At 48.5% G+C, this 12726-nt stretch overlaps 2 protein-coding genes across 2 annotated transcripts in view; one reads left to right on the plus strand and one right to left on the minus strand.

The window, feature by feature from the left end:
• pi4kb (phosphatidylinositol 4-kinase, catalytic, beta) overlaps nucleotides 1–12726 on the plus strand; it is a 116299-nt gene that overhangs the window by 91994 nt on the left and 11579 nt on the right. The window lies entirely within an intron of this gene.
• The window catches only part of myo1eb (myosin IEb), a 102604-nt gene that overhangs the window by 64291 nt on the left and 25587 nt on the right, over nucleotides 1–12726 (minus strand). The window contains exon 8 of the mRNA XM_072461393.1: nucleotides 8166–8300. Coding sequence (XP_072317494.1) covers nucleotides 8166–8300 — 135 coding nt within the window. The remainder of the gene's footprint in view (nucleotides 1–8165; nucleotides 8301–12726) is intronic.

Here is a 12726-nt window from a genome sequence, read left to right on the forward strand (position 1 = left end):
AACCAGACTACAGAGGGATCGTAACCAGACTACAGAGGGATTGTAACCAGACTACAGAGGGATCGTAACCAGACTACAGAGGGATGGTAACCAGACTACAGAGGGATGGTAACCAGACTACAGAGGGATCGTAACCAGACTACAGAGGGATCGTAACCAGACTACAGAGGGATCGTAACCAGACTACAGAGGGATCGTAACCATACTACAGAGGGATCGTAACCAGACTACAGAGGGATCGTAACCAGACTACAGAGGGATCGTAACCAGACTACAGAGGGATCGTAACCAGACTACAGAGGGATCGTAACCAGACTACAGAGGGATCGTAACCAGACTACAGAGGGATCGTAACCAGACTACAGAGGGATCGTAACCAGACTACAGAGGGATCGTAACCAGACTACAGAGGGATCGGTAACCAGACTACAGAGGGATCGTAACCAGACTACAGAGGGATCGTAACCAGACTACAGAGGGATCGTAACCAGACTACAGAGGGATCGAAACCAGACTACAGAGGGATCGTAACCAGACTACAGAGGGATCGTAACCAGACTACAGAGGGATCGTAACCAGACTACAGAGGGATCGTAACCAGACTACAGAGGGATCGTAACCAGACTACAGAGGGATCGTAACCAGACTACAGAGGGATCGTAACCAGACTACAGAGGGATCGTAACCAGACTACAGAGGGATCGTAACCAGACTACAGAGGGATCGTAACCAGACTACAGAGGGATCGTAACCAGACTACAGAGGGATCGTAACCAGACTACAGAGGGATCGTAACCAGACTACAGAGGGATCGTAACCAGACTACAGAGGGATCGTAACCAGACTACAGAGGGATCGTAACCAGACTACAGAGGGATCGTAACCAGACTACAGAGGGATCGTAACCAGACTACAGAGGGATCGTAACCAGACTACAGAGGGATCGTAACCAGACTACAGAGGGATCGTAACCAGACTACAGAGGGATCGTAACCAGACTACAGAGGGATCGTAACCAGACTACAGAGGGATCGTAACCAGACTACAGAGGGATCGTAACCAGACTACAGAGGGATCGTAACCAGACTACAGAGGGATCGTAACCAGACTACAGAGGGATCGTAACCAGACTACAGAGGGATCGTAACCAGACTACAGAGGGATCGTAACCAGACTACAGAGGGATCGTAACCAGACTACAGAGGGATCGTAACCAGACTACAGAGGGATCGTAACCAGACTACAGAGGGATCGTAACCAGACTACAGAGGGATCGTAACCAGACTACAGAGGGATCGAAACCAGACTACAGAGGGATCGTAACCAGACTACAGAGGGATCGTAACCAGACTACAGAGGGATCGTAACCAGACTACAGAGGGATCGTAACCAGACTACAGAGGGATCGTAACCAGACTACAGAGGGATCGTAACCAGACTACAGAGGGATCAAAACCAGACTACAGAGGGATCGTAACCAGACTACAGAGGGATCGTAACCAGACTACAGAGGGATCGTAACCAGACTACAGAGGGATCGTAACCAGACTACAGAGGGATCAAAACCAGACTACAGAGGGATCGTAACCAGACTACAGAGGGATGGTAACCAGACTACAGAGGGATCGTAACCAGACTACAGAGGGATCGTAACCAGACTACAGAGGGATGGTAACCAGACTACAGAGGGATCGTAACCAGACTACAGAGGGATGGTAACCAGACTACAGAGGGATCGTAACCAGACTACAGAGGGATGGTAACCAGACTACAGAGGGATCGTAACCAGACTACAGAGGGATCGTAACCAGACTACAGAGGGATCGTAACCAGACTACAGAGGGATCGTAACCAGACTACAGAGGGATCGTAACCAGACTACAGAGGGATCGTAACCAGACTACAGAGGGATGGTAACCAGACTACAGAGGGATGGTAACCAGACTACAGAGGGATGGTAACCAGACTACAGAGGGATGGTAACCAGACTACAGAGGGATCGTAACCAGACTACAGAGGGATCGTAACCATACTACAGAGGGATCGTAACCATACTACAGAGGGATCGTAACCAGACTACAGAGGGATCAAAACCAGACTACAGAGGGATCGTAACCAGACTACAGAGGGATCGTAACCAGACTACAGAGGGATCGTAACCAGACTACAGAGGGATCGTAACCAGACTACAGAGGGATCGTAACCAGACTACAGAGGGATCAAAACCAGACTACAGAGGGATGGTAACCAGACTACAGAGGGATCGTAACCAGACTACAGAGGGATCGTAACCAGACTACAGAGGGATCGTAACCAGACTACAGAGGGATCGTAACCAGACTACAGAGGGATCGTAACCCGACTACAGAGGGATCGTAACCAGACTACAGAGGGATCGTAACCAGACTACAGAGGGATCGTAACCAGACTACAGAGGGATCGTAACCAGACTACAGAGGGATCGTAACCAGACTACAGAGGGATCGTAACCAGACTACAGAGGGATCAAAACCAGACTACAGAGGGATCGTAACCAGACTACAGAGGGATGGTAACCAGACTACAGAGGGATCGTAACCAGACTACAGAGGGGATCGTAACCAGACTACAGAGGGATCGTAACCAGACTACAGAGGGATCAAAACCAGACTACAGAGGGATCGTAACCAGACTACAGAGGGATCGTAACCAGACTACAGAGGGATCGTAACCAGACTACAGAGGGATCGTAACCAGACTACAGAGGGATCGTAACCAGACTACAGAGGGATCGTAACCAGACTACAGAGGGATCGTAACCAGACTACAGAGGGATCGTAACCAGACTACAGAGGGATCGTAACCAGACTACAGAGGGATCGTAACCAGACTACAGAGGGATCGTAACCAGACTACAGAGGGATCGTAACCAGACTACAGAGGGATCGTAACCAGACTACAGAGGGATCGTAACCAGACTACAGAGGGATCAAAACCAGACTACAGAGGGATCGTAACCAGACTACAGAGGGATCGTAACCAGACTACAGAGGGATCGTAACCAGACTACAGAGGGATCGTAACCAGACTACAGAGGGATCAAAACCAGACTACAGAGGGATCGTAACCAGACTACAGAGGGATCGTAACCCGACTACAGAGGGATCGTAACCAGACTACAGAGGGATCGTAACCAGACTACAGAGGGATCGTAACCAGACTACAGAGGGATCGTAACCAGACTACAGAGGGATCGTAACCAGACTACAGAGGGATCGTAACCAGACTACAGAGGGATCAAAACCAGACTACAGAGGGATCGTAACCAGACTACAGAGGGATGGTAACCAGACTACAGAGGGATCGTAACCAGACTACAGAGGGATCGTAACCAGACTACAGAGGGATCGTAACCAGACTACAGAGGGATCAAAACCAGACTACAGAGGGATCGTAACCAGACTACAGAGGGATCGTAACCAGACTACAGAGGGATCGTAACCAGACTACAGAGGGATCGTAACCAGACTACAGAGGGATCAAAACCAGACTACAGAGGGATGGTAACCAGACTACAGAGGGATCGTAACCAGACTACAGAGGGATCGTAACCAGACTACAGAGGGATCGTAACCAGACTACAGAGGGATCGTAACCAGACTACAGAGGGATGGTAACCAGACTACAGAGGGATGGTAACCAGACTAGGGAACCAGACTACAGAGGGATCGTAACCAGACTACAGAGGGATCGTAACCAGACTACAGAGGGATCGTAACCAGACTACAGAGGGATCGTAACCAGACTACAGAGGGATCGTAACCAGACTACAGAGGGATCGTAACCAGACTACAGAGGGATCGTAACCAGACTACAGAGGGATCGTAATCAGACTACAGAGGGATCGTAACCAGACTACAGAGGGATCGTAACCAGACTACAGAGGGATCAAAACCAGACTACAGAGGGATCGTAACCAGACTACAGAGGGATCGTAACCAGACTACAGAGGGATCAAAACCAGACTACAGAGGGATCGTAACCAGACTACAGAGGGATCGTAACCAGACTACAGAGGGATCGTAACCAGACTACAGAGGGATCGTAACCAGACTACAGAGGGATCGTAACCAGACTACAGAGGGATCGTAACCAGACTACAGAGGGATCGTAACCAGACTACAGAGGGATCAAAACGAGACTACAGAGGGATCGTAACCAGACTACAGAGGGATCGTAACCAGACTACAGAGGGATCGTAACCAGACTACAGAGGGATCGTAACCAGACTACAGAGGGATCAAAACCAGACTACAGAGGGATCGTAACCAGACTACAGAGGGATGGTAACCAGACTACAGAGGGATCGTAACCAGACTACAGAGGGATCGTAACCAGACTACAGAGGGATCGTAACCAGACTACAGAGGGATCAAAACCAGACTACAGAGGGATCGTAACCAGACTACAGAGGGATCGTAACCAGACTACAGAGGGATCGTAACCAGACTACAGAGGGATCGTAACCAGACTACAGAGGGATCAAAACCAGACTACAGAGGGATCGTAACCAGACTACAGAGGGATCGTAACCAGACTACAGAGGGATCGTAACCAGACTACAGAGGGATCGTAACCAGACTACAGAGGGATCGTAACCAGACTACAGAGGGATCGTAACCAGACTACAGAGGGATCGTAACCAGACTACAGAGGGATCGTAACCAGACTACAGAGGGATCGTAACCAGACTACAGAGGGATCGTAACCAGACTACAGAGGGATCGTAACCAGACTACAGAGGGATCAAAACCAGACTACAGAGGGATCGTAACCAGACTACAGAGGGATCGTAACCAGACTACAGAGGGATCGTAATCAGACTACAGAGGGATCGTAACCAGACTACAGAGGGATCGTAACCAGACTACAGAGGGATCAAAACCAGACTACAGAGGGATCGTAACCAGACTACAGAGGGATGGTAACCAGACTACAGAGGGATCGTAACCAGACTACAGAGGGATCGTAACCAGACTACAGAGGGATCGTAACCAGACTACAGAGGGATCGTAACCAGACTACAGAGGGATCAAAACCAGACTACAGAGGGATGGTAACCAGACTACAGAGGGATCGTAACCAGACTACAGAGGGATCGTAACCAGACTACAGAGGGATCGTAACCAGACTACAGAGGGATCGTAACCAGACTACAGAGGGATGGTAACCAGACTACAGAGGGATCGTAACCAGACTACAGAGGGATCGTAACCAGACTACAGAGGGATCGTAACCAGACTACAGAGGGATCGTAACCAGACTACAGAGGGATCGTAACCAGACTACAGAGGGATCGTAACCAGACTACAGAGGGATCGTAACCAGACTACAGAGGGATCGTAATCAGACTACAGAGGGATCGTAACCAGACTACAGAGGGATCGTAACCAGACTACAGAGGGATCAAAACCAGACTACAGAGGGATCGTAACCAGACTACAGAGGGATGGTAACCAGACTACAGAGGGATCGTAACCAGACTACAGAGGGATCGTAACCAGACTACAGAGGGATCGTAACCAGACTACAGAGGGATCAAAACCAGACTACAGAGGGATCGTAACCAGACTACAGAGGGATCGTAACCAGACTACAGAGGGATCGTAACCAGACTACAGAGGGATCGTAACCAGACTACAGAGGGATCGTAACCAGACTACAGAGGGATCGTAACCAGACTACAGAGGGATCGTAACCAGACTACAGAGGGATCAAAACCAGACTACAGAGGGATCGTAACCAGACTACAGAGGGATCGTAACCAGACTACAGAGGGATCGTAACCAGACTACAGAGGGATCGTAACCAGACTACAGAGGGATCAAAACCAGACTACAGAGGGATCGTAACCAGACTACAGAGGGATGGTAACCAGACTACAGAGGGATCGTAACCAGACTACAGAGGGATCGTAACCAGACTACAGAGGGATCGTAACCAGACTACAGAGGGATCAAAACCAGACTACAGAGGGATCGTAACCAGACTACAGAGGGATCGTAACCAGACTACAGAGGGATCGTAACCAGACTACAGAGGGATCGTAACCAGACTACAGAGGGATCAAAACCAGACTACAGAGGGATCGTAACCAGACTACAGAGGGATCGTAACCAGACTACAGAGGGATCGTAACCAGACTACAGAGGGATCGTAACCAGACTACAGAGGGATCGTAACCAGACTACAGAGGGATCGTAACCAGACTACAGAGGGATCGTAACCAGACTACAGAGGGATCGTAACCAGACTACAGAGGGATCGTAACCAGACTACAGAGGGATCAAAACCAGACTACAGAGGGATCGTAACCAGACTACAGAGGGATCGTAACCAGACTACAGAGGGATCGTAATCAGACTACAGAGGGATCGTAACCAGACTACAGAGGGATCGTAACCAGACTACAGAGGGATCAAAACCAGACTACAGAGGGATCGTAACCAGACTACAGAGGGATGGTAACCAGACTACAGAGGGATCGTAACCAGACTACAGAGGGATCGTAACCAGACTACAGAGGGATCGTAACCAGACTACAGAGGGATCAAAACCAGACTACAGAGGGATCGTAACCAGACTACAGAGGGATCGTAACCAGACTACAGAGGGATCGTAACCAGACTACAGAGGGATCGTAACCAGACTACAGAGGGATCAAAACCAGACTACAGAGGGATCGTAACCAGACTACAGAGGGATCGTAACCAGACTACAGAGGGATCGTAACCAGACTACAGAGGGATCAAAACCAGACTACAGAGGGATCGTAACCAGACTACAGAGGGATCGTAACCAGACTACAGAGGGATCGTAACCAGACTACAGAGGGATCGTAACCAGACTACAGAGGGATCGTAACCAGACTACAGAGGGATCGTAACCAGACTACAGAGGGATCGTAACCAGACTACAGAGGGATCGTAACCAGACTACAGAGGGATCGTAACCAGACTACAGAGGGATCAAAACCAGACTACAGAGGGATCAAAACCAGACTACAGAGGGATCGTAACCAGACTACAGAGGGATCGTAACCAGACTACAGAGGGATCGTAACCAGACTACAGAGGGATCAAAACCAGACTACAGAGGGATCGTAACCAGACTACAGAGGGATCGTAACCAGACTACAGAGGGATCGTAACCAGACTACAGAGGGATCGTAACCAGACTACAGAGGGATCAAAACCAGACTACAGAGGGATCGTAACCAGACTACAGAGGGATCGTAACAAGACTACAGAGGGATCGTAACCAGACTACAGAGGGATCGTAACCAGACTACAGAGGGATCGTAACCAGACTACTGGGGTCTGAAGGGTCTACAGGGGTCATCTGGACACTCATCATCTGGACACTCATCCGAATGCCCTGGACAGGTCGACGTCCAGGGCATTCGGACGCTGATCAGGTGCTCGGTGAGGAGGGAGCTAAAGCCAGTCACAAAAGGAGGCCGATGGCCATTAAAGGGCTGACAGGGGGGCGGGGCCAAAAACACCCTTTATCAGGAGGTCCAGCCCAGGGGGCGGGGCCAAAAACACCCTTTATCAGGTGGTCCAGCCCAGGGGGCGGGGCCAAAAACACCCTTTATCAGGAGGTCCAGCCCAGGGGGCGGGGCCAAAAACACCCTTTATCAGGAGGTCCAGCCCAGGGGGCGGGGCCAAAAACACTCTTTATCAGGAGGTCCAGCCCAGTTTCCGGTTTTGATTCACGGATTGAGAATGACAGAGTCCAGATGATTCAACTGAATCTTTTTCTACAATGGGACATTACACTCCTGGACCATCAGTGACATTACACTCCTGGACCATCAGTGACATTACACTCCTGGACCATCAGTGACATTACACTCCTGGACCATCAGTAACATTACACTCCTGGACCATCAGTGACATTACACTCCTGGACCATCAGTGACATTACACTCCTGGACCATCAGTGACATTACACTGCTGGACCATCAGTGACATTACACTCCTGGACCATCAGTGACATTACACTCCTGGACCATCAGTGACATTACACTCCTGGACCATCAGTGACATTACACTCCTGGACCATCAGTGACATTACACTCCTGGACCATCAGTGATATTACACCCACATGGACCATCAGTTACCATAGTTTCGGTGAAGTCCTTCTTGTCACTGACATCATCCACAGAGTAGGTCCCTGATTGGTTGAGGTAGAAGTAATAATCTGGAGTCGTCACGCCCAGATTCTCCCTCTGCTCCGGACTCGCTCCGTCCAAGATCTGAGACACAGACCAGCAAAAGAGACCAGGGTTAGACCATCAAGAGACCAGAGAGAGAGACCATCAAGAGACCAGAGAGAGACCAGTGAGAGACCAGAGAGAGAGACCAGAGAGAGAGACCAGAGAGAGAGACCAGAGAGAGAGACCAGAGAAAGAGACCAGAGAGAGAGACCAGAGAGAGACCAGAGAGAGACCAGAGAGAGACCAGAGTGAGACCAGAGTGAGACCAGAGAGAGACAAGAGAGAGACCAGAGAGAGACAAGAGAGAGACCAGAGAGAGAGACCAGAGAGAGAGACCAGAGAGAGACCAGAGTGAGACCAGAGTGAGACCAGAGAGAGACCAGAGAGAGACCAGAGAGAGACCAGAGAGAGACCAGAGAGAGAGACCAGAGAGAGAGACCAGAGAGAGACCAGAGTGAGACCAGAGTGAGACCAGAGAGAGACCAGAGAGAGACAAGAGAGAGACCAGAGAGAGACCAGAGAGAGACCAGAGAGAGACCAGAGAGAGACCAGAGAGAGACCAGTGAGAGACCAGAGAGAGAGACCAGAGTGAGACCAGAGAGAGACAAGAGAGAGACCAGAGAGAGACCAGTGAGAGACCAGAGAGAGACCAGAGAGAGACCAGAGAGAGAGACCAGAGAGAGACCAGAGAGAGACCAGAGAGAGACCAGAGAGAGAGACCAGAGAGAGACCAGAGAGAGACCAGAGAGAGACCAGAGAGAGACCAGTGAGAGACCAGAGAGAGACCAGAGAGAGACCAGAGAGAGACCAGAGAGAGAGACCAGAGAGAGACCAGAGAGAGACCAGAGAGAGAGACCAGAGTGAGACCAGAGAGAGACCAGAGAGAGACCAGAGAGAGACCAGTGAGAGACCAGAGAGAGACCAGAGAGAGACCAGAGAGAGAGACCAGAGAGAGACCAGAGAGAGACCAGAGAGAGACCAGAGAGAGAGACCAGAGAGAGACCAGAGAGAGACCAGAGAGAGAGACCAGAGTGAGACCAGAGAGAGACCAGAGAGAGACAAGAGAGAGACCAGAGAGAGAGACCAGAGAGAGACCAGAGAGAGACCAGTGAGAGACCAGTGAGAGACCAGAGAGAGAGACCAGAGAGAGACCAGAGAGAGACCAGAGAGAGAGACCAGAGAGAGACCAGAGAGAGACCAGAGAGAGAGACCAGAGAGAGACCAGAGAGAGACCAGAGAGAGAGACCAGAGAGAGACCAGAGAGAGACCAGAGAGAGACCAGAGAGAGACCAGAGAGAGACCAGTGAGAGACCAGAGAGAGACCAGAGAGAGAGACCAGAGAGAGAGACCAGAGAAAGAGACCAGAGAGAGAGACCAGAGAGAGACCAGAGAGAGACCAGAGAGAGACCAGAGTGAGACCAGAGTGAGACCAGAGAGAGACAAGAGAGAGACCAGAGAGAGAGACCAGAGAGAGAGACCAGAGAGAGAGACCAGAGAGAGACCAGAGTGAGACCAGAGAGAGACAAGAGAGAGACAAGAGAGAGACCAGAGAGAGAGACCAGAGAGAGACCAGAGAGAGACCAGAGAGAGACCAGAGAGAGACCAGTGAGAGACCAGAGAGAGACCAGAGAGAGAGACCAGAGTGAGACCAGAGAGAGACCAGAGAGAGACAAGAGAGAGACCAGAGAGAGAGACCAGAGAGAGACCAGAGAGAGACCAGTGAGAGACCAGAGAGAGACCAGAGAGAGACCAGAGAGAGAGACCAGAGAGAGACCAGAGAGAGACCAGAGAGAGACCAGAGAGAGAGACCAGAGAGAGACCAGAGAGAGACCAGAGAGAGAGACCAGAGTGAGACCAGAGAGAGACCAGAGAGAGACAAGAGAGAGACCAGAGAGAGAGACCAGAGAGAGACCAGAGAGAGACCAGTGAGAGACCAGAGAGAGAGACCAGAGAGAGACCAGAGAGAGACCAGAGAGAGAGACCAGAGAGAGACCAGAGAGAGACCAGAGAGAGAGACCAGAGAGAGACCAGAGAGAGACCAGAGAGAGAGACCAGAGAGAGACCAGAGAGAGACCAGAGAGAGACCAGAGAGAGACCAGAGAGAGAGACCAGAGTGAGACCAGAGAGAGACCAGAGAGAGAGACCAGAGAGAGAGACCAGAGAGAGAGACCAGAGAGAGACAAGAGAGAGACCAGAGAGAGACCAGAGAGAGACAAGAGAGAGACCAGAGTGAGACCAGAGTGAGACCAGAGAGAGACCAGAGAGAGACCAGAGTGAGACAAGAGTGAGACCAGAGAGAGACCAGAGAGAGACCAGAGAGAGACCAGAGTGAGACCAGAGAGAGACCAGAGTGAGACCAGAGAGAGACCAGAGTGAGACCAGAGAGAGACCAGAGAGACCAGAGAGAGACAAGAGAGAGACCAGTGAGACAAGAGAGAGACAAGAGAGAGACCAGAGAGAGACAAGAGAGAGACCAGAGAGAGACAAGAGAGAGACCAGAGAGAGACCAGAGTGAGACCAGAGAGAGACCAGAGTGAGAGACCAGAGTGAGACCAGAGTGAGACCAGAGAGAGACCAGAGAGAGACCAGAGAGAGACAAGAGAGAGACCAGAGTGAGACCAGTGAGAGACCAGAGAGAGACCAGAGAGAGACCAGAGAGAGACCAGAGAGAGAAGTGTAAAGATACCTCATATTAATATTACTCAAGTAGAAGTACTAATTAGTGTCCATGAAATGAGGGTTAGAAACTTTCAGTTCATGTAATTGTGACAAAACATTAAATAAAACAAAAAATCTGGTATTTTCAAAAGGAAAGACACAAAAATGAGACAAACTAAATCAAATCTGAAGAAACTACAGAGACTGTTACTGCAGTAAAAGTCTAAGTAAAATGAAAAGTACTCCCCTCCTTTGGTACTATCAGTATTGCAGTATTACCTGGTAGTAGTATCAGTATTGCAGCATTACCTGGTAGTAGTATCAGTATTGCAGTATTGCAGTATTGAAGTACTAGTATTACCTGGTAGTAGTATCAGTATTGCAGTATTACCTGGTAGTAGTATCAGTATTGCAGTATTACCTGGTAGTAGTATCAGTATTGCAGTATTGCAGTACTAGTATTACCTGGTAGTAGTATCAGTATTGCAGTATTACCTGGTAGTAGTATCAGTATTGCAGTATTGCAGTACTAGTATTACCTGGCAGTAGTATCTGTATTGTAGTACTAGTATTACCTGGTAGTAGTATCAGTATTGCAGTACTAGTATTACCTGGTAGTAGTATCAGTATTGCAGTACTAGTATTACCTGGTAGTAGTATCAGTATTGCAGTACTAGTATTACCTGGTAGTAGTATCAGTATTGCAGTACTAGTATTACCTGGTAGTAGTATCAGTATTGCAGTACTAGTATTACCTGGTAGTAGTATCAGTATTGCAGTACTAGTATTACCTGGTAGTAGTATCAGTATTGCAGTACTAGTATTACCTGGTAGTAGTATCAGTATTGCAGTACTAGTATTACCTGGTAGTAGTATCAGTATTGCAGTACTAGTATTACCTGGTAGTAGTATCAGTATTGCAGTACTAGTATTACCTGGTAGTAGTATCAGTATTGCAGTACTAGTATTACCTGGTAGTAGTATCAGTATTGCAGTACTAGTATTACCTGGTAGTAGTATCAGTATTGCAGTACTAGTATTACCTGGTAGTAGTATCAGTATTGCAGTACTAGTATTACCTGGTAGTAGTATCAGTATTGCAGTACTAGTATTACCTGGTAGTAGTATCAGTATTGCAGTACTAGTATTACCTGGTAGTAGTATCAGTATTGCAGTACTAGTATTACCTGGTAGTAGTATCAGTATTGCAGTACTAGTATTACCTGGTAGTAGTATCAGTATTGCAGTACTAGTATTACCTGGTAGTAGTATCAGTATTGCAGTACTAGTATTACCTGGTAGTAGTATCAGTATTGCAGTACTAGTATTACCTGGTAGTAGTATCAGTATTGCAGTACTAGTATTACCTGGTAGTAGTATCAGTATTGCAGTACTAGTATTACCTGGTAGTAGTATCAGTATTGCAGTACTAGTATTACCTGGTAGTAGTATCAGTATTGCAGTACTAGTATTACCTGGTAGTAGTATCAGTATTGCAGTACTAGTATTACCTGGTAGTAGTATCAGTATTGCAGTACTAGTATTACCTGGTAGTAGTATCAGTATTGCAGTACTAGTATTACCTGGTAGTAGTATCAGTATTGCAGTACTAGTATTACCTGGTAGTAGTATCAGTATTGCAGTACTAGTATTACCTGGTAGTAGTATCAGTATTGCAGTACTAGTATTACCTGGTAGTAGTATCAGTATTGCAGTACTAGTATTACCTGGTAGTAGTATCAGTATTGCAGTACTAGTATTACCTGGTAGTAGTATCAGTATTGCAGTACTAGTATTACCTGGTAGT

This window comes from Eucyclogobius newberryi, unplaced genomic scaffold (assembly GCF_026437365.1).
Source record: "Eucyclogobius newberryi isolate DKJ021-1_F unplaced genomic scaffold, fEucNew1.0.hap1 SCAF_3, whole genome shotgun sequence".
In the NCBI taxonomy this organism is placed as follows: Eukaryota; Metazoa; Chordata; class Actinopteri; order Gobiiformes; family Gobiidae; genus Eucyclogobius; species Eucyclogobius newberryi.